The sequence below is a fragment of the Protopterus annectens genome, chromosome 6.part0 (genome assembly GCF_019279795.1).
Source record: "Protopterus annectens isolate FY-2018-M chromosome 6.part0, PAN1.0, whole genome shotgun sequence".
NCBI lineage: Eukaryota > Metazoa > Chordata > Ceratodontiformes > Protopteridae > Protopterus > Protopterus annectens.
Window position 1 is genome coordinate 1,774,365,112 of NC_056737.1, and position 27,219 is coordinate 1,774,392,330.

At 38.6% G+C, this 27,219-nt stretch overlaps 1 protein-coding gene across 1 annotated transcript in view; it reads right to left on the bottom strand.

The window, feature by feature from the left end:
• The window catches only part of TECTA (tectorin alpha), a 623,032-nt gene that overhangs the window by 527,671 nt on the left and 68,142 nt on the right, over positions 1-27,219 (bottom strand). Inside the window, exon 3 of the mRNA XM_044075148.1 lies at positions 10,251-10,292. Coding sequence (XP_043931083.1) covers positions 10,251-10,292 — 42 coding nt within the window. The remainder of the gene's footprint in view (positions 1-10,250; positions 10,293-27,219) is intronic.

The following is a 27,219-nucleotide window of genomic DNA, read 5'->3' on the forward strand; positions in this document are numbered from 1 at the left end:
TATGATTTTAGAAGTTGCTTACAACAAGCTATGCTTGAAATTAGGTCAGTACTTCCTGTCCCTTTAATTTTTAAATAATGTATGCACTTCAATTAATTGAGGATGTGGCATCATTGCATTTTAATGTTTGTACATTTAAATGTTTGCACCAAGCACTTTAGTTGTTATTGGCCTGAAGAAGACCACAAGTTGAAAGCGCTTGCCATTTTTATTTAATAAATATTTATAACTTCCGCTTAACGCTTGTATTTACTTGATTGTGCATGACAAGCTATTGTTTTGTGGAGTGGCACTAACAAGAGTTTGTGGCTGTACTACTAGGAAGAGGAACACACCCGCTGGTTTTGGGTGTCAGCAATTGCCTGCATAGGCTGTTGACATTGAGGAGACATCTGAACCTGATTCGTGTTGTATTTGGAACTTTATAGTGAACTACTTGGGATATAAAACCTACTCTGCACATTGCTTCCCACACATTCTCTTTTTTCTTCTTAGCAACAGTACATTTTGTGGGAAGTGGAATAACACGTGAGCGTTTTTTTGGATTTTATTTTCATTATACACGTTGTTGCTCACGTATATTCCATGGCAGAGTCAAAATCTATTGACACACCGATTGAACTTCCGTATACACCGGAAGTACTACTTAGTCAAAGGGAAACCAACAGAGAGAGCAAGACTAGGTTTCAAGATGTAATAACTGGTGAAGTAAATCCACTTTTGCACTACCATGCTCCTACTGAGACTGACGACAATGGAACCTCAGAAAAGGAATACCATGGATTAACGACACTTGTACAGGAGATGGAAGGGGACTTTCTGAGACTTAAACGCCTCCAGTTACAACGCCAACATTTCGAGGTTGTGCATTGCACGCAAAATTGTACCCAGGGGCCTGAGGATTCTTAAAATGCCCACCACAGGTACTCTTTATAAAGATCTGCTGTGCATGTGGCAGCAGATTAACCTTGAAACTAGCATTAAATATATGGAACTTTTGAATAAGTACTTTTTGCCTCAAGAAATTTCTTTGAGGGAAAATATTCAGCAACAACAACTAAGCTTATTTAATATGTATCCTAAACAAGCAATAGATGTGTATATGGATAAAATGTTGGATAATGTGTTTATGTACGAAAAGAGATTATTACAGCAAAAACTTGATAAGATTAAGAGGGATACTGACGATTTTAAAAAGGGGAATGTCTTCACTTGGCCCAGGGTGAATAACACAGTGAAGAATTTTGACAACAACCCCCCAGATCCCCCTATACAACAGAAAGACAGGCAAGGCAATAGTAACAGTGATGTTAATATAAAAGCTAACCTACCACAAGGTGGTGGGAAGCGGAACCTGGTGGTTACTGCAGCTATGGTACACCACGATGGCATAGACATACAAAGCATGTCACCCATTAGCAATATACACAATATTTCCATTCTTGAGGAAGCTAATACTCGTATAGACATATGTGAACATATTGATACAAATAGTGATAGTACTAGCAAAGGTAGTTTTGAAGTAGGAAAGAAAAAATCAAATGTACCCTTGGATAGCACATCAAACCATGGCTTCCCCCATACAGCCCCTTTCCCAATTGCATCACAATGGAGAGGTGAAGGGAGGGGGAGAGAACAGTCAATGAGCAGAGGCCGACAGAGAAAGAGGCCAGCAGACCATCCACAGCCCGGACCTACTATAAAGAAATTATGGCAAGGGAGCAAGAATCATTAATTTGGAATATATCCAAGAAAACACTTTCCTTGGATGAATGTTATGTATTAGAGAAAGGTACTACATTCATTCCTTCTCAGAAAAGTGATATTACTGATAATATCATTGATCTTAAATTGTTTACTCGTAATTTACAGATTAAACTTGATTTTGCTGGTACTACATCAGAATTACATAAATTTAGGAAACCTAGCACATATGTCCCGAATAACCATCCATTGATAGAAGCATTTTCAAAGTTGGTGGAGAAAGATTTATATGCAAATGATAGTTTTAATAAAAGTAAGAAGTGGACAGGGAACCTCAACCCCGCACAGAGAAGAGCACTGAATAACTTAAGGAATGATGGTAGCACTATGTTAAGACCGGCCGACAAAGGGGGCCCCATAGTAGTGATGGACATGGAATACTACAAAACCAAGATGCATTTGATGCTTGGAGATACAAAATTTTATGAGAAGATTGACACACATACACTTAATATAATTATGAATAGGGTCACAACCAAACTTGAAGTTCTATTACTTGAAGGGAAAATTAACGAAGAACTTTACAGATATTTTATTGTAGAACATCCAATCATACCTTGTATACAAGGGATGCCCAAGATCCATAAAGATGGGAGAGACCCCCCAATGAGACCAATTGTGGCCGGGAGAGGGTGGGTAACAGAACCCATATCGTTCTATCTAGAATACTTACTGAGACCAATTGTTAATAAGTATGAACACATATTGAGAGACACAAAACAGTTCCTACTCATGTTATATGACAAGACACATGCAGTTAAGGAAGGTGAGAGGGATATACTAGTCACCCTAGATGTACAGTCTTTATTTACTGTCATTCCGAATTTGGATGGCATTACCTGTATTAGTCAATGCTTAGAGAAAGATGGTACATTCTCTATGAGCAAGACTGAAGTTATCTGTGAACTCATGGAGCTAGTACTTATGAACAATGTGTTTATTTTTGACAATCAGTTATACATTCAAAAGGATGGCGTAGCTATGGGCACTTCTTGTGCCAATAGCTACGCCAACCTTGTCATGGCATGCTGGGAGTTTAACTCTCTATTTGAGAACACTGCATATCAGAATTATGTGTCATTTTACACCCGTTTCGTTGATGACCTTTTTATTATTTGGAAAGGAGACGAACAACAACTTTTAGAATTCCATAGAGATATAAACACCCACACGGACTATCTCAAGTTTACAATGGATAACTCAATAGAGTTGATATCATTCCTGGATGTTTATATTCAGAGATTGCCGAGTGGCCTCTTGAACACAGGTGTGCACAGGAAAAGCTGCTATCGTAATCATCTGTTACATCGTAGTAGCATGCATCCAGCACATGTTTTTAACAACATTGTCAGAGGACAAGCTATGAGGATATCTAGATTACACTCTGATAATATAAGCTTTGATAATAGAATGTCTGAATTGAGGAATATGTTTTTGGATAGAAGTTACTCACCTGATGAAATAGATGCTAACATGAAAGATATAAATGAGCTGAGGAATGGTAGAGCGTTTCCATACTTTGCTAATAGGAATAATGGATGCAAAGAATTGGACGCAATACATGATAGTAGTGATAGACTTAGGATACCAATATTTTACACACAGGATGTTAGATATGTGAAGGACATCTATAGGAAGCACTGGGACATTCTTCTCACTGATTTAGATATATCAGGAGTGATTGATCACTCTCCTAGGTTCACATATAAGAATAAATATAACCTATATAGGATGTTATGTGGACCGAACAGAATATGTGAAACTGTGAGCTGTGTGAAAAGCAGTATGACTACGAAATGTAATAGAAGCAATTATTGTAATTTCATCAAAGAAACAGATAGCTTTACACATCCGAACACAGGACAGGAATTTGTTTTTACAACTGCGGCCTCCTGTGACACTACACATGTAGTCTATTTAGCGACCTGCACACAGTGCTGTGCGTTTTATATAGGTAAAACTGACCGCAAATTGAAAGAGAGAATCAGAGAACACATATACAAGATCAGAGTGGCCTCACCATGCAGTGCATTGTCGAAACATGTGATTAATACCTCTAAACAACACACATTTAAGTTTCAAGTGATACAGGTGAATGAACCCACATTGAGGAGAGGTGACATCCAGAATTTAACTGAAGCAAAGGAGACCAAATGGATTATCAGACTTAGAGCTGACTGTCACCCTGGCCTCAATGACAGGGTATCCATTAAACCCATGCTGAAATCTAGGTCACTACGCCATTGAGCACCATATATCTCTTACCTGTCTATTTATACCTTGACATTTCTATTTGTTTCATTCACTTTTTTCCTTACCTTCTTTTCCCCCCCTCTTTCCCTCACATTTATTCCCCCTCCACACTTCCTTTAATCTTGCCATTTCTCCCCCCCCTCTTGTCCCCTTTTGCATAGTATTCATTTAGGGCATTTGATATAACATCACATAGTCTTATTGTCAACTGTCTTTATATATGTGTACATTTTACACATATAGACATACACATATATATTTTATGCGTTATCCGCTTACACATATTTTTTCATAAATGCACACATGTAACATCATAGTTCCATATCTCTGTTCCACTTCTATTAGTACATGAAATGGATATTTGGATGCATGCATTCCACACGACATGTGTGGATGCATATTTTAGCTCTGTTAAAAGAATAGAAATATTATTTCTTTTTATGTATAAAGCATGTTTATAAGATTGATTGTTTAGCAATATAGCATGGCTGACTATATATATATATGCATGCCATATATTTTTATGCTTTATATATATTTTTATGTTTTATTTATGATTTTAGAAGTTGCTTACAACAAGCTATGCTTGAAATTAGGGCAGTACTTCCTGTCCCTTTAATTTTTAAATAATGTATGCACTTCAATTAATTGAGGATGTGACATCATTGCATTTTTAATGTTTGTATATTTAAATGTTTGCACCAAGCACTTTAGTTGTTATTGGCCTGAAGAAGACCACAAGTTGAAAGCGCTTGCCGTTTTTATTTAATAAATATTTATAACCTCCGCTTAACACTTGTATTTACTTGATTGTGCATGACAAGCTATTGTTTTGTGGAGTGGCACTAACAAGAGTTTGTGGCTGTACTACTAGGAAGAGGAACACACCTGCTGGTTTTGGGTGTCAGTAATTGCCTGCATAGGCTGTTGACATTGAGGAGACATCTGAACCTGATTTGTATTGTATTTGGAACTTTATAGTGAACTACTTGGGATATAAAATCTACTCTGCACATTGCTTCCCACACATTCTCTTTTTTCTTCTTAGCAACAGTACGTTTTGTGGGAAGTGGAATAACACGTGAGCGTTTTTTTGGATTTTATTAAATATATTTAAAACCTATCTTACAGTACTTGCATATCTATTTGGTGACACTGTATAGGCCACTCCTAAATAGTCTTGCTCTTGGTCAGACTACCATTTGGATTAACAGTAACATTACACAGTAGGATTGGACAGCCTTTCTTAAGGGCCTTATGTAGCTGATAAAGAGTTGGCTGGTGGCAGCTGTTACTACTTTATAGTCTGGGCAGAAGGGGGCATAGCTAGCAAACCTGTGCCAGCCTTTCCCAGGAGTGTGTGTGTGTGTGTGTGTGTGTGTGTGTGTGTGTGTGTGTGTGTGTGTGTGTGTGTGTGTGTATGTGTGTGCGTGTGTGTGTGTGTTTGTATATAAATCAAATCTCAAAGAGTGTGTGTGTGTGTGTGTGTGTGTGTGTGTGTGTGTGTGTGTGTGTGTGTGTGTGTGTGTGTGTGTGTGTGTGCGTGTGTGTGTCAGCTACTTGGGCAGGGACACAAAGCACCGGTTGGACAGAGAGGGTGCTGGAAGTTTTGGCTAGGTCACGCAGCTGAGATCTCAACTCTATAGCTGTGCCAGTGGGGTGTCTTATTGGGGATCTGGAGAAAAAGGGAGAAACCAGACCCAGACTGTCTGTGGTCTCTGTGTGTTCTTAAGGGAAATTGCACTTTAGTGTGTGTGTCATCCTCCCATTGTGTACGTCCCCCACTGTGGTCAGGATTGAGGCTCATTGATTACTGGGCAAGTGCAGGGGTGTCACAATTGTCATAATTGATTAAGTGTAATTCATCACCTTTTCTCCAAAAATCACAACTTTTATCTGTGATTAAAATCAGGGACAATTAAGAGGTACTACCTACCTACCTCCCTGTTACACACACACACACACACACACACACACACACACACACACACACACACACACACACACACCTACCTACCTACCTCCCTCTTATACACACACCACACACCTACCTCCTTCTTACACACATACATCATACCTCTCAACCTCTTAGCACAGAAAATCTGGGCAAAGCCAAAAAATAATGGAGGGGACAAAGTCTCAAAAATAGGGACAAACTTTAAATATTGCTCTTGCAGACTTATTCAGTTGTTAGAATAAAAGTATCGTGCTACTGAATTTTCTGAAGGATATGAAGTCTGAAACTCAAATGTCTGTTATTATTTAGTGCATTCTGCATTCACTGATTTGCCACAATAAACCCAGAAAACCTCAAATTTTATGAAGAATAGACTAAAAATATGAGACAAAAATCTGAACAGTTGAGAGATACCTCCTCCCTCTTTTATACACACACACACACACACACACACACACACACACACACACACACGTGCACCAGTGCACACTCATGTGCACACACACCTACCTACTTACACACATGCACTCCTACCTATCTCTTTAACACACACACACATGCACACACATGCACACATGCACACACACACACACACACACACACACACACACACACACACACACACACACACACACACACACACACACACATACACACCTACCTCTCACTTGTCTATTCATGGTCCACATTTCAAATGTCTTCTGGCATTCAAATTCCACACACACAGAAGACAAAGACATAAACAACAGGTTGCAGAAATGCAGAAGAAAAAAAAGTTTGCACACACCTGGTGCATCTGTGCAACTGGATGCAAATGGCATTTATCTTAAAGAAGAATGCCCTTTAACAAAAAAACATATATATTTTTAAATTAATAAAATAAATCTCCCAGCCAGCAGTCCCACTCCAGACTGCTGAATTTCTTTCCCTGTGAAGAAATCACTTGACCACCAAGGTGAACTGTGCCCTCTCTTCTATTTACTGCGATTTTTGATGTGGCATATTTAAGTAGGAAGGGTTGGGGGGGTGCAGCCCCCCACTTTGGTGGGCTTACTTTTGCTCTGTTTCAGTTACTTACCATTGTGGCCATGTGGTTCCTTTCACAGGGAAAGGAATTCATCAGTCCATGCATTTGTTGAAATGCTTTTTCAGAGAAATCACTTTGGGTAAGTCATATTCATTTAAACGTACTTTCAAGAACCAAAAAACACTGAAGGCAACAGAGGACAGACTCAAAGATGTACTTTCATTTAAACAAAGTATATATATATATATATATATATATATATATATATATATATATATAAGTCCTAGTTGTAGTTGCTTCACTGAATTTACGTTTAACTGAACTCCAAATAACCGAGACCACTGTGCCGAAAGAACAGTATGCAGAACACTGACTATACTGAAGTTCATTTCAGTGAAATGGTGAATATACAGCAATTTCTGTTAACAGCATCATAACAGATGGAGATTGCACTACAGTTAAGATTGGGAAATATTCCCTTGTTGTCACTGTAGTGTGATCTCAGAGTTAGTATATACAATTTGTAGGGGGGGCTCATCCCCCCACTTGGGGGGTGCAGGGGGGCTGTCCCCCTGCAAAAACATTAGGAAATGTTTGCTTTTGTTGTTTATTTGTAAGTGGGTGCGTTTTTAATGTGTTGTGGTTCAGGATAGTTAGTGTTCAGCGTATTGTTGACTCCCAATTGAAATGTCAGCACTCAAAAAAAAAAACTGAAAACACAGGTTAAAAGCAAATTTTGAAAATCGACCTGCTCCTTAAAACGTCCTTGCACCCCCCCCAAACATATATATACCAAATTCCATGATTGATATACCTCAGAGAAAAAGTAATATTCTGAGAAATGGTGTCACAGACTTAGTATATATAAGTCTAATCTATGAGCCATTCAGTCACTGCATTTTATGCCTTGCTCTAGCAGGTCCCATTTCAAATGGTTACCATGGAAGTTGTACTTCCCGTTCCAGAAGGGATGAATGTATCAGTTTAAGAAACCTGTTTTTGAAATTGTAGTTTTCTGCACAGTTATTCTTTTTTATGATGCATTTCTGTTTTTTTTTATTTTATTTCCTAAGGTTTCTGACTACTAGGTAGTTATTTTTAATAAAGTAACCTGCTTTTAATTAACAGTTCCTATGAAATCATGGGGGAAGCTCAAGAAACAAGGAGAGACTGGTATTCTGGATGCAGATCTTTAAGGGGAATAAAAATAACCATACATAATATTATAATTATAAAGTAGCAGAAAGTAATCTAAGAACTAAGCAGCACAGGAATGAAGAACGTTATGCAAACAGAGAGGCCTGCGATTAGGGATACAGACTACAGGCAAAAGAAGACTGCAATTTATTGAAGAAAATTGGTAAAAGAATCAAGATATTGGGAGCAAATAATTACAGAGGGAAAGGTAATAGTATGGGAAAAGGCCAAGAATTTTCTTGGACTGCAGGATACAGATTGCCTTCCCTTTCAAGGATTGATATCAGAGCATAGGCAAAGAGAGAGAAATAGGAGGGTCCTTAACAAAAGACCAGCACTGGTAACATTTTTAGTAGAATATAGAACAGAAGCTGCCACTAAAAAAGGAATAATTAGTATACCATACAAAATATTGCATGATAACTACAAGATCAATCAGAGGAGGTTAGAAATAATTGGGAAGAGACAAAGAAACAATGGGGGTTTATATGTACGTCTCCCAAATAAGCAAAAAAGTCTAGAAGATTTACAATGTTTGCCTGAAGTGTTTACATAGGTATTTTATACCCCAAATAGACTCCAAAGAATTTTTCCTCAGGTAGACAGCAAATGTTGGAGGTGTGATGGGGAAGAAAGAGATAACTGGGAACATATTTTCCGAGACTGTAATGAGTTGGCAGACTTTAAAGATTCCCTGCAGAATGCTCTGTCAGAGATACTGGGTTAGAAATGTGGTGTAACTAAGGGAATGATTTTTTGAGCTATGTAAGGCCTTGCTGAATCTAATTATGTTGGCTGTCAAAAAAACAATTACTAGAAAATGGAAATCAAAATCTAAACCAACTTTACTAGAAGTAGTGAATATAGTAACAGAGATAAAACAACTGGAACTGCAGTCTTTAGAAAAGGGAAGGAGCAAATTACATTGGAAAAAATAGGAAATATGGGAACAATATTTGTAGAGGAGGAATGAGGTTTAAAAGAAGGCAGGATCTGAATAAGCTATGTAATGTTTGACTGACAATGACTAGATAGATTATAAGTGATGTATAATGTTTGCAACTACACTTACGTCAACATGGTTGGTGATGTATAATGTTTGCAACTAAAATTATGTCAATGTAGTTTGTTTTCATGTTTATAAATGTATATGCCTATGTCATATGTGATAACTTAATAAAGATGTTTCTTATTTAAAAAAAAAATTACTGTGGAATCATTATCAGCTACAAGAAATGCCATCAACACTGGCAAAGGAAGTGTCATATGAAGGACAAATGTTTAGGAGGGCAACAAATCTCCCTCAACACAGGCAAATAAAACCACTACACACACACACACACACACACACACACACACACACACACACACACACACACACACACACACACACACACACACACACACACACACACACACACACACACACACACACACACAGACAAACACACACTGCACTGTACTGTCAGTATGAGAATATGAATCAAACTACCTGGTGTGGGGAATCTTTGTGGAATCTAGGGCAAGTGTACAACCTGCTGGCTGTCTAGCATTCTCTCAGAAGTCATTTTTAACTTGTAATACAGCTACAGTAATGTTTCTGGATGTTCAGGAACGACTGCCTGAATCTTCTCACAGTCCTAGGACGAATCACTTGTATATGTAAGAATATTGTAACATAAAATGACATTTATTTTATTTGATTCACATTATTTAACCAAAATGTCAGTTTTATCAAAACCAGTTTTAGTGAATGTGCCCCTAGACAGCAATTCTAAAGCAAGCATTTTGTCCCCATTTACACCTCTTATTTAATTATAACAGCTCCATGGCTGAACAAGCTTCAATAAAATGGGCTTCTGATGAAATGGCATGCTTCCTGTTTTATTATGTTTTCACAAAGTAATATTCGTACTCAGTAACAATTTTCTATATCACAAATGCTGATAAATACACATTATCTCCAAAAGTGGAGTCACATAATAAAATGTATTATGCAGTTGCCTGTTACTGTAGAATTTAAACATATGAAGCTGTAACAAATAACTTTACCTGAGTTTTGACGAAATCCTGTTCTTTTTCCACCAATCACACCTGCAAAATAAGAAACACGAAGCTACAGATTTTGATACATAACTGTGATTTGTACAGAGTAATAGATTTATTAATTGTTTCCCCCTGCTAGACTTTGATTTGTACCTACACTCCAGACCTGATAAATGTTTCCCACTATGCAGGAAGTGTTAGCTTGGCATTCTGTGCTGTTAACAGTAGTTAACTTGCCATAATGCAAATTAGCTGGCTTGGCACTGTTTGAGGACAACTAATCAAATGATTTTTCAAAATTTTCGCTGAATGCATTACTTCTCTAATACCAGCTGTATCTTCAGGATTATGGATTGCTTGGAAGCCTTGTCTTCAGTAGGATGAATTTTCAGACCATTGTAGCTTTGTTTGACCATGAGTGTGAGTTGACCATTGGTTTAAAAGATAATGACAAAAACATTCCGTATGTACATGGTAAAACAAGTCACATGACAACTAGGATTCTAATACTCACTTCAAAGTCAACAACTTTCATCGTACTGAGATGACTAATTTGTTTCATGACTACTTTTCTAGAACCACCTTTATTTCAGCATATCTCCCTTCTCCTACTGTGTCACTTATGAATACTTATGTCCCCTCCATTTTTCACAACATAGTATGGAGATCCTTATGTAAAACTAACACTTCCACACATGGTCCTTGATAACATCTTAGGTACCTTTTGTAGCACTGTATGTCCTTCTTGTATGATTACCTCCTTTTCATGCTGTCCTTGCTAACGTTGCTACTACCATTGTTGATGTTGTCCATAATGTGCCCCCCAAAATATTGTTACTAATTACTGACTTACTAGTCTAAGAAGGAATGTAAGCAGATGTTGTGAAACATGTCTCCTGGAATCACTCATTAACACATTTAAATATGATCGTATTACTGATAACTACCAACACAGAAAATAATATTTAACTAATTTATTGATTTTATGATTATATCCTACCCTCACTTTGGAAATACAGTCCCTGGATTTTTTTTTTTTTTACATTTTTATGACCACACTGTAAGATCCTAACTGTGCAATCCATTTTAAGCGTATTCTCTTTTCCACGTTAGTGTGCAACCATGGCATAATATGTGTGGAGCAAAGGTTGGTGTTACCCACAGTTCCATTAAGTACATTGTACAATGACTTTGGCCAGCTAGGTTTGCCATCAGTATAACTGTAGAACAACCTCTTGCAGCAGATCCATGCACACAGCTAGTACAACAGCTGCTGCTGTGCTAGAGCTGCAATTACCTGGTACCTGGTGCTACTGAGATATGCTTAATGCTAAAATCCTATTGTATTGCTTTCATTGATATCCAGGACACCATTTTTCCCCTCTCACTGTGCATTAATAGGTTCAAAGGTTCATAGATTACTACTCTAATGGCTTAACAGTCCTTACAAGCCTAGCCAATATAATCTGATTTTACCCAATATATGACCCCAAGGGCAAGAAGATGGCATGTATCTGTGCCTGTGCATTGAGTATCTATCCATAAGGGACATATGCACTAGCCCAGGTGCAAATTTGTGATTCCCCATCCATTGATCCAAATTGCATTTGAAGAAGGCCAGGAAAGGGCTCTGCTTATAGAAAGCCTGTTCCAAAGAATGGACAATCTCAGAAACACATATCTGTCTCTCTAGCATGTTTTGCTAGAGTCAATAAGTTTAGATTCGTAGAGCAGATGGCCCTCTTGCTGTTTGACTTGTGGATGTCTAGCAGCTCTATCAGGGCTGTATTTGTGAGTGCCTTATAGGTCAGGTATAGGTTACCTCTTAATACTTAGTAGCAGACAGAGTAAAGGGAGGGGGATTTTAGTCTATCCACATAAGACATGTTGTTTACACCCTGTATTTTCTTTGTGAGAAACCTCCAAGGTCACCCCGGCTGCTGTAAGTGCCCAGTCAAGTACATGGCAAATGATGCACTGTACTCCACTACTAGTCTAATGAGGGCTGAGGACAACAGGACTATAATTTCCTTGTATCTGGATGCCATACCTTTACTTATAAGTTTTGCCACATAGAATAGAAGGACTTCCTCACCACTGTGGCACATGGTGGCCAAAGTTCAGACTACTTTGTATCTGTGTACCTATACCTCTCTTACATTTGAATCTACTCTTAGGGGTGTGCTATTGATGTTGTAATTTGCAGGGGTATTTGACTTCCCAAAGGGTACAATAATGCATTTTTTTCACATTTATTTTTAGGCTATAGTTCTGACACTAATCATTTGTCCAATGTAGACCATCCTGAAGGATAGCTACATCACTGGGGATTCAGTGATTGCCCATAGCTTGCAGTCATCTGTAAACTTTCTCATCTAAAGGCCTTCCACATTAGCCTTAACTTCAGAGAAGTATATTTCAAACAGGAGCCCTGTGGCACATCACCAGTAGCTGGCCTCTTCCTGGATCTGGATTCACCCACATTAATCACATGTGTCCTGTCCATGACCCAATTGGCTATCCAACTGGTGACATAGGGATTTATGCCCAGTTTTGTGAGTTTATTTATAATACCTGAGTGGCTAATTGTGTCAAATGTCTTGGACAGGTTGAGGTAGATAGTATGTACTATTTTACCCTTATGCATGGCATTAGTGACTTTCTCAAAAAAATCCACCAGATTCAGTAGGCATGACCTGCCCTTGACAAAGCTGAATTTGGTTGGCCCCAGTGCTTGGAGGTTTCCTATGTCATTATTTATCAGGTCCATGACTATTCTTTTCAGAGTCTTACATATAAGACAAGTCAAACTTATGAAGGCATGTATGCCTAGGGGCTAGAGGTGAATAAAGCTTTTATCCTTTGCTTGTTTCTGTGGTCATTGTCTGTACATATTTTGGAGTTTTGGGAGAGTCTGTGTGTTGTGGTTAAGTCAGACTTATATGTCTGTAATCTCCTGGGTCAGTAGATGGTCCCTCTTTATGCAGAGGGATGACTGCTGCTATCCTCCACTCTATCGGAACAAAGCCAGTTTGGAGGTTGTGGTTAAGTAGAGATCCTAATGGGCCTGATAAGTCCTGATTTCAGCTGTTTAAGAGGTAACATTGTATATCATCAGGCCACACTAAAGCCATATTATAGTTTTAAACAACACAGTGGCAGCCTGTTCTTTGGTGATAATTGAGGATTTCTTGGGGGAGAGCTGGGGGTGATGGGGTGGTGAAATATCAGCTGAATTTGTCAGCCAGCAAATTTTCTATATCTTCCAGCTAAGTATAGGTGATGCCATCCACAGCTAATTCTACACATTGTTGGGTGTTACCCTTAGGACTGCGGACATAACTGAAAAATGCCTTAAAGTTATCCTTAGCTTTGGAGACCATTTTTACCTCAAACTATTTTTTCAGAGACTTGACTAGTTCCCTGATTTGTTTGTTTAGACTAATGAAGGGACTTTATGCTCTGTTGTGAACATTCCCTCTTACTTCTAAACAGGATTTTCTTTCTTTCTTTTATTTTACAGCCTATTAATACCAGGGGTCAACCAGGGTGGCTTGTTTTTGTGGTTTGACTTGGGTTTATTTTTGTCTGGTACTGATGTTTCTTTGCAGCTGTTTATATGGTCATACATGGCTTTTTCTGTATACCTGTGCTTCCGTTTCTGTGTCTTCTGGATTTAGGGAAGCTTGGAAACTAGCAATGCCATCCCTTATTAGGGGTAATTTACCTCAGAGAAGTTCTTAAAGTTTTTGGGATTAAGTGGTCGACTAGTTGTACCTTTATTCAGACTAGCTGCACCAGGACATTTGAATTCACCAAGTCAAGAAATCTTTGGGCATGCATGTCAGGGGTCATTTTTTGCCTCCCATTTAATGGAGGGGTAGTTAAAATCACCCATGAGTATAGTATTGGACTGGAGTGTGAGTGATTCTAGTAACTTCAGGTATGATGTTTGGGTTTTCTGGTTCATGGTGGAGGCCCTGTAGCTAGCAAGAATATGGTAATGGATTTTTCCCATGGTTAGTTGGACATGGAGTAGCTCAAGCATATCATATTGCTTGACAAGCCTTGAGGTGTGTTTAACCTTTATATAGATAGATGCACCTCCCCCTTTTACACTTTCATGTTCAGTGGGTGGTTGGAATGTATGAAATGTGTTATAGCCATGCACTGCCAGAGTGTTTTCCATGGCTTTGAACCATGTTTCAGTAACTGCACAAATGTCAGCCTTCTCCAGAGTGTGGAGAACTTCCAGGAAGTGTAGTTTCTTGTTAAGACTCCTAGCATTGAGTAGTAATGCCTTTAGCTTGTCCTGAGAAGCTTTTGCTATGTTACAAGGTTTGTCTGTTTGTCAATGCTTAAAAAGGCACTATAGGGGTGGATAATATTTTGTCCAATATCCAAAAGCCTAGAGGTGACAGGAGAAAACCATACCTGGTAAAGCAGCATGGCCTATCAACCATGTTCTCCCAGGCTGACAAGTACTGGACCCCTTGTAATGATACCACTGGCTAAGCTAATTAATAAAATAGTATCTACTGTCTTCTGAATTTAATTGTAGCAGTACTGGTCTGTTGACTCATTCTACCCTCTTCGGTCTGATGAATGGCATATCTGAAGGATTAAAGGGCCTCCATGTGACTGGTCATATTATTTGTTATTTATGGTGGTTTACACATGGGATAGTCTGAATGTTCATATATGCAAGGATGCTCACAATATGCTTATATCTTTATGCATCTATATCATTAACAGCCTGGCAGTTAGAGAAGAGGATTGAAGCTTGGGCTGCTAACCAGCTGCTTCTTTTAGTCCGGGATTTGAATTAATCAGTTTCCATTTGACAACAATGTGACTCTTAGCAAGTCACTTAACCAGACAGTACTTCCAGGCAGAGCCTGAAAAAGATCCATGTGCAAATACAAATTGATTAAATAAATGGCATTTTCAGCTTAGTATTCTGATAATAAATCTTAGAAATGCTGACTACTCTAAATTAAAAAGGTCTCTGGAATATAGGTTGGTTATTCTGGTGTACTCTATATCGCTGCATGCTGTTTCTTCTCTGTGCGAGGTGTAATAATTTATTTGGGAATGGTGGATGGATGGATGGATGGATGGATTAGGTACTATTTCAGTGTGTCCCTGAAGGTTGATCATAATCTCATGCTAAGTGCATGACAAGAACAAAGACAGACTAGATGGATCTAGAGTCTACAGTCAGATGATTTTTAAAATTGTACCCCTGATGAGCATGTGCATGAATTATTTAAGCAGTTGTCAGGAAAGTTATAACTTAAAACTGGAAATTTTTATCACATATTTCTTTTGATGATTTTTATAAATACTTGGTTATGTATAGCAAGGAATTACTAAGAATAACTAAGACAGAGAGAGAGAGATTGACCTCCATTAAACAAATGCACTAGAATAGTTTGAAAATAACATTCTTAAGTGTTACTGATAATATGATTTGGTTTATGGACTTCAAATGGTGTATAGCATTGTTTATTTATTTAACATCTTTGTATTTTTTCTTTGTTTCCTATATTTTTCATATGAAATTCAGTTATCTGTTACTATAGAAGTTTAACTTATTGGTTAAATTTTCATGGTGTGTATTTCTATTTTCATGTATTTTTCTTGATGCATCTTGATATATCTTATCTCATATGAAATTAATAAAAATGTTACCAAAAAGTACTTTGTCCATAACTAAAATGATTGTGTTTGCCATCAATTATAACTACCATATGTTCGGCTTTGTGGCAGAGACTTACATAAATACGAAGTAAGCTTTGTCCTTTGATGTGCTGATAGCTATGGCATTTGGGATGACTCTAATATTTTACTCTACTCACTGGCTTAATGTGTTACACAACTATGGTGGAATGAAAATGCTAAATTAAAAGAATAAAAGAAGAACACTAACTGCTGCTAGCAAAATTATATTACTGTCAAAATAAACCTGATTCTAGCTACCAAAAGCAAAAGATAACAAAACAAAATCTGCCCTACTATATTCCCACTGTACTACTAAAATGCATCAAAAAGCGAAATGGTATTACAAAAGTGTGATTAAAATTATCTCAGGGCTCACAGGGCTGTGATAAAATGAAGTATTTAGGAGTATGGATTAAAAAGGATTTGGTTATGACAGCTAAGGATACATTCATAGGTTAATGGCCCTGGAGCCTTTACAAGCCTAGCCCATAGGATTATCCTGGAATCGTGCCACCTAACCTTAGTTCCCAGTGCCTCTGTCGAGTAGAGCCACTGGAGAGATCCCCGGGGTGAATTTTCTATTTCCCATCCACTCATCAAGATTTCTCTTGAAAAGGGCCAGTGAGGTGCTCTGCTTGACATGTATGGGAAGTCTGTTCCATAGCATGGGCAGTCTCTGGGTTATGAACCTGTCTCTCCAGCATGTTCTGTTGATTGTGGTAATGAGGTTGAGGTCTCTGGAGTGTGTGTGGTGTGGAGGGATTGGGATTTCTTTAGATGTAGCATTTCTAACAGAGCTGGGGCAGACATGGCCTTGTAAGTCAAGCAGAGATCACCTCTAAATAGGCGATATGAGACAGAGAATAGTTGGAGTTTTTTGAGTCTGTCCATATAGGACAAATGTTTAAGGCCTAGGATCCTCTTTGTGAAGTACTTTTGTGGCCTCTCCAGTTGTTGCCGGTGTCTAGTGAGGTACATACCAAATGGGGCATTGTACTCGATGACTGGCCTAATAAGAGAAGAGTAGAGGGAGACAATGACCTCATTTTTCCTGGATGCAAAACCCTTAGTAATGAGATGTGCCACATAGAAGGACTTTCTGACCACAGTGGCAATGTGGTGATCAAAAGAGAGGTTGCTGCCAACCTGTGTTCCCAGATCTCTTATAACGCCTTCTGTGTTCCATAGACTACCATCAATGTGGTAATTCATGGGAACTGGGTTTTTCCCAAAGGGGATGACGACACATTTTTTGGCATTGAGCCATTTGAGAGGGATGACTGTAGCAGTATGCCATTTGGTAGGGACAAAGCCTGAGGTGAGGCTGTGATTGAACAGGGCACACAGGTGAGGTGCCAGTTCACTCTGTAGTTCATGCAGAACACAGCCAGGGATATTGTCAGGTCCCAGAGAAGCTGTATTCTTGGCCTTGGACAGTGCTGTTTTAACCTGTGCAGCAGTAATACTGGGTGCCTGGCAATCTACTGGTATTGTGATTGGTCCTTTGGGGGGGGGGTTAAAGTTGGCACTGAATCTGTTGGCCAGTATATTGCAATATCTGTTGGCTTAGTATAGGAGGTACCATTATGCAGTAGCTCAGAGCAAATCTAGGTATTGCAGTGGAGATTCGTTACATAACTGCAGAAGACCTTGTGGTTGTCTTTACTACCTGCTGCAATTCTGTTTTTATAACTAGCTTTAGATGATTTGATGAGGGATCTCAACTTTTTGTTGAGGTCAATAAGGGAGTTTTTCCAGTCTTGGGACTTCACCTTTTTCCACATCAGTTTCCTCCTTCTGTTGTAGAGTTCGTTTATGGCAGGGGACCATCAGATTGGGTTGCTTTTTTTGGAGGAGAGCATCTTGGTTCTATTGGGTATGGCGAGATCCATGCATTTGTGTACGTGTTCGTACAGTGCATTGGTGTATGATTCGGTGGTCATGCAACTATTCTCCATTTGCATGGGTGCCGTGAAGTTAGCTACCTCTGTTTTTAGGAGCTCAAAGTTAGCTTTGAAGAAGTTTTTCATGGTGGTTACCTTTGCGGGGAAGGTGGGAGGGTTGTGGATTTCCAAGGTGATTAGTTTGTGGTCGTATCTAACCAGGGAGGAGTTGACTATTGGTGTAGAGCAACAGTCGCCCATGTTAGTAATGACCAGGTCAAGGATGTTGCTACCTCTAGTGGGGGTAAGAACGAGCTTGTCCAGGGCATTGGAATTAAGGAATTCCAGGAAATGTTAGGCAAGTGTATTGGTGTATGAGTAGTTTTCCCAGTTAATGGAGGGGTAGTTGAAGTCATCCAGTATGAGAGTGTTAGGTTGGACCCTAATATTCTCCAGGATGCTTAGGAACGTGGAGTGTGAGTCTTGGAACATGGTTGGGGACCTGTAGCAGGCTACGACCTGAATGTTAGCTGCACCTGAAGTATATCTGATACATTATGTTGGGCTACCAGTCTGCAGGTGTGCACATCCTTTATGAATATGGAAACACCACTGCCTTTGGAGCTTCGGTCCAAGTTCTGGGGCTGAAAGATGTGGAATGAGTTATAGCCTGGTAGTGCAGGGGGTCCTTTTTGCTGCCTTGAGCCAGGTCTCTGTTACAGCACAAATGTCGATATTCTCCATTTTAAGGAGTGCTTCGAGCGAGTGCATTTTGAGATTTAGACTTCTAGCGTTGAGCAGCATGACCCTCAGATTACATTTGTTTGTAGCTGTTATGGTGGTAATTTGGTCTTTGGAACACCGCTGAAAAAAGGCACTATATGGGTGGCAAGAGCCTTGGCCAGTATCTGGAAGCCCAGAGGTGACAAATGCAGGCCATCTCTGGCAAAGCATTGAGGTCTGTGAATTATGTCATCCCAGACAGACAGTTACTGGATCTCCTTAGAATGACACCAGAAACTTAGCCAATTGTTGAAATCAATCATTTTCTGCTTGTACTGTGGTAAAATTCTGGGTGATGGTAGGATGCTGCTCAGGGCTAGGGTCATACCCGCCTGGGCTACATAATCCGAGAACTCCTCCATGTCTCTTTTCATGTAGTCCAGTGAGGTATGTCTCAGGTCATTTACACCAACATGTACAAAGACAGAGTCATATTTGTACCTGTTGTTGAGGGACCTGAGTGCATGCATTACGTGGTGGATCCTGGCAACTAACAGGCAGTGAACTGTTACTTTCTCCTTATTCAACCTAGTGAGTGGGACATGTGAAGAGCTAAACAAATTATATTACAAAAACTGAGAAACTAGAAGCTCTTAGCTATGGATATGGATAGCAAGATAAAAGCAGTAAAATGTGTTAGTCCCTTTAGTTTTATACACAAGTCAGGCATATTTATATCAATCAAAGGAGAAGTTGTGGACAGTAATTAATAAAGATTTGAATGATTTTACTTGGGAGGGAGGAGTGCAAGAGTCAAGTGGGATACGTTGAGCATCACCGCAAAACAAGGAGGTTTAGGATTACCTGATTTGAATGGATATTTCTGAGCTACACAATTAGGGCTCTTATTAATAATACAAGTAGAAACCTACAATTCAAAGTGAAAAGAGATGATGCTGAAACAGGGGGGTAATTCAAGATATAAGGAAGAATGGTATTTTGGATGCAGATCCTTCAGGAGAATAACAACAGTCAAACAGAATATTACATTCATAAAACAGCAGAAAGTATACTAACAACTAAGCCAAAATATGAATGGAGAAAAGAGATTCTGCCTTTAGAGATAACTCCAATTAGGGTTACAAAGACCAGACAAGAGGGGGCTGAAATCTACTGCAGGAAGCTGGCAAAGGAGCTAAGGTACTAAGAACAAATAATTAGAAAAGGAAAAGTAATAAAATGAGAAGAGCCCAAGAAGATATTTGGACTGCAGGCTAGTGATTGCCTTCCCTAACAGAGAGTGATATCAGAATAAAGACAGAGAGAAAGGGACAGGGCAATCCTAAATGAAAGACCTGCACTAGTTGAGTTTGTTACTGAATCTAGAACAGAAGCTGCTGTTAAAAAGGGATAATTAACAGGACATATAAAATATTGCACGATAACTAGGGGAATCAATCAGAAGAGATCAGAAAGATTGGGAAGGGAGATTAGATATGCAATTCACAAAGAAACAATGGGAAGACATATGTATGGCTCATAAATATGCAACAAAGTCTAGAAGATTTAGAATTTTTGCATGGAAGTATTTGCATAGATATTTTTATACCCCAAGCCGGCTCCAAAGAATTTTTACTCAGGTAGATGGCCGATGTTGGATGTGTGATGGGTAAGAAAGAGGTAACTGGGAACATATGTTCTATGAGTCTAATGAGTTGGCAGACTTTAAAAACTCCCTACAGAGTACTCTATCAGGAACACTGGGTGAGCAAATCAGTGCAACTAAGGAAATGCTTTTTTTTGAGCTGGGATACAGGATCTGAATAGCCTAGACACAACACAATAAGGCCTTATTAAGTTGAATTCTGATGGCTGCCAAAAAAAGCAATTACTAGAAAATGGAAATCAAAATCTAAATCAACTATACTTGGAGTAGTGAACATTGTTACAGAAATGAAAGAACAGAAATGGGATCTTTAGAAAGGGGTAGGAGTAAATTACATAGAAAAATGGAAATTGTGGGAACAATACATGCAGAAAAATGTTTTGAAGGAGGAATGAGGTTTAAGATAAAGCAGGAATTGAACAATTTATGTAATGTTGCTTAGATTGTACATCACATGTATTGTTATATATCCTGTGTTTATAAATGTGAAGTTAATATGGTTTGATTACTTTTATATACATGTAAGTTTGCCTATGTCACAAGTGATAATTCAATAAAGGTGTTTAAAAAATGTCTCAGGGTAGACTACAAAGCCACTCATGAGACATTTCCTTCATAAAATCCTTTGTAAACTATCTAAATCCTTATTTAATAGATACACAGGCATGTAATGGACCCACTGAAGTCAAAGGGAAACACTCTTCTTACATTAAAAATACAAAATAAAGAGATAAATGTCATAAATTATGGTATGATTTGCATGATACATTAAATACCTTGCACTGTGATTTAAGGATCTTGGTTGGTGACTCTTGTAATGAAAGCCCTCTTCTAAACCTATAGCATAAGCTAATTCATGTATCACACGCCAGACCCCTACACTCCATATTATACTAACAGTAGAGCCCAGATAAAGGGTGTGATAAAAATATATATGTGGTGCACCATGTAGATAAATATTTATCTATATATACACTCTTGGTGTATCATCATTTATCTAGATAATCAACACACCATTAGCAGTTTATCTATACCCATGTCACATCATGAAAACTATTAAAATTCCCCTAAATCCATTAGATTTACGTTATTTACCATTACAAAAAGTAAGGGTTGGGAGGGCGGTCTAATGGTTAAGGTATTTGTCTTACAACCACAAGGTGCAAGGTTTGAGACTTAAAATGGCTCGCAAGGGCAGTTAGCTTAGTACTAATATATGAACCTAATGTAAAAACTGACATATTGTAAGCACAAAAAAGAGAAATTGGCAGACCCCAAAACAACACAGCCCATCTGAAACAACCAGCTAAACTCAAATCTACTATTTGTTTAGATTAAGACTGCTAAAAAATAAAAAAATGAAACATAGACCACATTTCACATTCATTACAATGTAAAAATAATGTTACCTGATGCATACATAAATACACCATCTCCCCAAAATAACCACTAAATCTAAAACTGCACTTAATTTAGTTTAAATGTTAAATAAATAAAAAATGAAACAAAGATTGCATTTCCCTTTCACTACAATGTAGAAAATGTAACTTTACACAACACACTGCTCACACAAACTACACACTTACACAGTCGTCAAAAACAACACTGCCCAACTAAACCAACACTTTAGAAAATTAAATTTAAAGAAGATATGTTAATGTGAACAATAACCACAGGTAGCTAAACAGAAAATGACATTGCCAGCAAAAATGGACCACATTCTAGTTACTTGAACTAATTTAAAATTAGCCTGTCGTTCATTGGGAAACATACTTAAACCTGCAACCTTATTGCATGTGTAACACACCAGGCACTCCCACTATTACATACAAACATATATAAATACACACACATACACACACACACACACACACACACACACACACACACACACACACACACACACACACACACACACACACACACACACGTGGTATGATGGTATTCCTGTGGAAGTGTGGAAGCTAGGAGGGAAAAAACTGCTAAAGATCTGGAAGGTTTTGTCTAACATTATTTAAGAGGAGAAGTGCCAACATCCTGGAAGACAGTTGCATTTCCTAGCTCTAAATCTTAGTCCTTATCTGTGTGCTGAACATTTTATATTCTCCCATACTACTATGTCAACTATAATGTAGTTGTACTACATTGTAATTAGTTTATTGAGTGTGTATCAACTGTGTGTATATAGTCTAATTGTACTACTGTTTAAGAATTGATTCTTCTCTCTGTCATGTAGATACTCAATATATGTGATGTACTATATATTCTATTTGTGTTTCTTGTGGAGCTTTTCTCCCCGGGCCTCCACTGAAAATGGGCTCTGCTTTGTCCAGTGGACTTTAAATAAATAAATAAACAATAAATAAATTATAACATGTTCCTGTCTATAATGGCTAAAGAATGGCAAAAGTGATGCCAAAATTGACAGATTATGGATCAATGTGGTTTTGTGGAGGGGAGGCTAATATTTGACAACATAAATGGTACATTGATGATCCAGAGAGAAGCAGAATGTAAAAAAATACCACTGTTATTGGTGGATTGTGATGCAGAGAAAGCATTTGACAGAGTAAGCTGGGACTTTATGAGCAGGGCAAAGGAAGCATTTGCATTCCTAGATAAAACTATAAGGATGATAAGGAGGATATATGAGGGCTTGGAGGAAAAAAATTAAAATGGGTGGGGTCCTCTCTGATAATTTCTGCTTGAACAGAGGAACCAAGCAGGGGTGTCCTCTCTCCTCTTTGTTATTTGCATTATATTTAGAACCATCGGTAAAGAAATTCAAGGATATAATCGATATAGTAGACGTAGTCAAGAAAACTGGCTCTGTTTGCAGATGATATTATTTTACACCTGACAAAACCAGAAAGGAACATTACAGTATTATGGAACATTTTCAGACAATTTCAAATCTTTTCAGGATACAAAATTAATAAAGCTAAAACAAAGGCAATAGCAGTAAATAATGTACCCACACACAAATTGGTTCAGCAATATCTATATTTATGGGGATGTGATAAAATGAAGGATTTAGGAGTATGGATTAAAAATGATTCTACTGTGGCAGCTAAGGATATGTGGGAAGAGACTAAACAAAACATAGTACAAAAAACTCAGAAAATGGAAGCTTTGTTATATGGATATCGATAGTAAATACAAGCAGTTAAAATATTTTTAGTCCCTTTAGTCGTATACACAAGTCAGGCATATTTTTATCAAACAGAGGAGAAGTTGTGCATAGAGTCAAGTGAGATAAGATGATTCTTCCAATAGAACAAGACAGATTGGGATTACCCAATTTGAAGGGGTATTTCAGAGCAATACAGTTAAGGCTCATATACATAGAACAAGCATAAAGCTATAATTCAAAGTGGAAAGGGATGATGATGATGAAATGGAGGAAGCTCAGGAAACAAGGACATACTGGGAGTTTGGATGCAGGCCTTTAAGGAGAATAACAATAATCATACAGAATATTATATTCATAAAGTAGCAGAAAGTATTCTAAGAATTAAGCTAACATGGGAATGGAGAAAGGAGATTCTGCTGATAGGAACAACTGCAATTAGGGATACAGACAACAGGCAAGAGAGGGCTGGAATTTATTGGAGAAAACTGGAAAAGGAACCAAGCTATTGGAAGGAAATAACTAGAGAGGGAAAGGTAATAGAATGGGAAGACGTCAAGAATTTATTTGGACTGCAGGTTAGAGATTGCCTTCCATATCAAGGATTGATATCAGAGTATAGGCAAAGAGAAAGAAATATGGGGGTCCTAAATAAAAGACCAGCACTGGTAAAGTTTTTAGTAGACTATAGAACAGAAGCTGCCATTAAAAAAGGAATAATTAGTACAGCATATAAAATATTGCATGATAACTATAAGAATCAATCAGGGGAGGTTAGAAAGGAATGGAAAGAGAGACTGGATAAGCAATTCACAATGAAACAATGTGGGATATATGTATGTCTCCCAAGTATGCAACAAAATCTAGAAGAGTTAGGATTTTTTGCCTGGAAATGTGTATATAGATATCTTTACACTTCAAGTAGACTCCAGAGAATTTGTCCTCAGGTGGACAGCAAATGTTGGAGGTATGATATGGAAGAAAGAGGTAACTTGGAACATATTTTCTGGATGTATAATGAGTTGGCAGATTTTAAAGATTCCCTGCAGACTGCTTCATCAGAGATACCATGTGAGCAAACTGGTGTAACTAAGGAAATCATTTTTGAGCTATGTTACAGAATTGGAATTGTCTAGACATAGTAAGGGATTGCTGAGTCTAATCATGGTGGCTTCCAAAAAAGAAGTTACTATAAAATAGATATCAAAGTCTAAACTAACTTCACTAACAGTAGTGAATATATTAGCAGAGATAAAACAAATGGAATTGGGATCTTTAGAAAAGGGTAAGAGCAAATTACATAGAAAATAATTGAAATTGTGGGAACAATACATGCAGAGGAGGAACTAGGTTTAAGAGAAGGTAGGATTTGAATGAGCTATATAATATTTGACTGATAATGATTGGATAGATTATAAGTGATGCAAAATGTTTGCAACTACAATTGTGTCAACGTGCTCTGTAATGTATAATGTTAGCAACTGGAATTGTGTCAATATGGCTTGTTTTCATTTATATAAATGTAAGATTGCCTATGTCATATGCAATAATTTAATAAAGATGTTTCCTGCAAATTACAATATTAATAGTACCCCCCTAAGATCAAACCCTGTAGTGACAGATTGGGGAATACAGGTTGATAGCAACCTTAACCATGTGTCCACAGTAATAAGGAAGGCCTTTTTTGTTGCACATCTCATAAGTAAGGGCATCGCATCCAGAGCTAAGGATGTTATTACTCTACTGTACTTATATCTCATCAGATCACTAATAAGAATACAATGCTCCATTCTGTATGTACCTCACCAGACACCTGCAGCAGCTGGAGAGACCTCAGAGCTTTCTCACCAGGAATATTTAGGGCCTTCAACACATGACCTACATGGACAGACTGAAGGCCCTGTCACTGTACTCTGTATATAAAATAGGCTGCTGAGAGGTGACTTGTGCTTAGCCTACAGAGCAGTCTCGGACCCTGCCCTAATGGAAATGCTGCACATCTATAAGTCAAATAGGACAAGATTCCCTCACTCTAGGGATCTTAACCTAGCCTGTGACATTAACAGGACATGCTGATGAAACAGAAATGTCTCCCAGAGATTGCCACTCTTCTGAACCAAACTCCCAATTCATGTAAAACAGAGCTCCTCAAAGACCCTATTTAAGAGTAACTTAGACATCTGGATGGGAGACTGTAAATGTACCCCGGGGTGCCACCTCTGTCCCTCTTGGATAAGGGAAGTCAGTGCTAATCATAGACTTGTGCTACAAATATAGGATCATAGGATCATAGGAGCTTACTAGGCTAATGGCCCTGGGGCCCTTGCAAGCCCGGCCAAGAGCTTATCCCCAAAAAGGAAACCTCAGTCAGCACCTGTTGCCCTTGTCAATGAGGGGCACAAGTGGAATGCCTGGGACAAATTTATGGTTTCCCATCCACTCATCAAGGCTGCGCTTGAACAGGGTCAGTGAAGTACTCTGTTTGACATCTATGGGAAGTCTATTCCAAAGATGGGGCAGCCTCTGGGAGACAAACCTGTCTCTCTAGCAGGTTTTGTTGATGTTGCATATTAGATTCAGGCCTTTCGAGCAGGTAATGTGCGAGGAGTTAGACTTATGGATACGGAGCATCTCTAGTAGTGGAGGGTCCGAGATTGCCTTGTAGGTGAGACACAGATCACCTCTGAGCAATCTATATGATACCGAATAGAGTGATAGTGATTTGAGCCTGTCCCCATATGACAGGTGTTGGAGGCCATGGATTCTCTTTGTAAGGTATTTCTGTGGCCTTTCCAGTTGGTTCAGATGTTTGGAGAGGTACGTATCAAACGAGGCGTTATACTCAATTATTGGTCTAATGAGGGAGGAGTATAGAGAGCCAATAACCTCCTTTTTTCTGGATACAATGCCTTTACTTATGAAATGAACCAAGTAAAAAGCTTTTCTGACCACTGGCACTACATGATGGTCGAATGTGAGATTGTTGTCAACCCGAGTACCCAGGTCTCTTACCACAGATTGTGTGCTTAGTGGGTTGCCATTGATGTGGTAATCAGTAGGGGCTATGTTTTTGCTGAATGGCAAGATGATACACTCTTTTGTGTTTAACTTGAGGCCATGACTTTGGCACAAGTCATTTGTTGCTGTGAGACCCTCTTGCAGTATGTTAACATCATCTGGGGAGTCAATGACAGCACCCAACTTACAGTTGTCCAGAAACTTGGTTAGCCACAGGCCTTTTGTCTTTGCCTGGACCTCTGTAAAGTAGATGCCAGACAGTTGTGGTCCCAAGACAGAGGGGAACACCACTAGTGACATGTCTGCTATCAGAGGTGGAGGTGCCTATTTTGACCTTGTGGGTCCTGCAGTGAGCCAGCTGGCACACACCTGATGGGATAGGGATTTACGCCAAGTTGTGTTAGCTTTTTGATGATTCCCAAGTGGGGGATTGTGTTAAGGCCTTGGCCAAGTCAAGGTAAGCTGTATGTACTGACTTTCTCTCATCCAGGGCCTTGATGACAATCTCAAAGAAGTCAACCAGGTTCAACAGGCAAGATCTGCCATACGACTTAGTCAATAAAGGAACAAGGGTATAACATGGTTAGGCTTATAAAGGCCCTAGGTCCAATAGTTTAGTAACTTCCTATGAACTTATGAAAAAAAAATAAATAAACCAGATAGACCATTTGGTGGGGTATGTGGCTGAACAATCAGCTTACTCCAGGTTGATATGAGACGGGACTCAGTGCTTAATCTCAGTTTTTTTTTGACTGAGCACTCAAATAGGTAAAGACATTTAGATGTTGTTAGGAGTATCTGACCTACATGTCACTCCGTTTAAATGTCCAA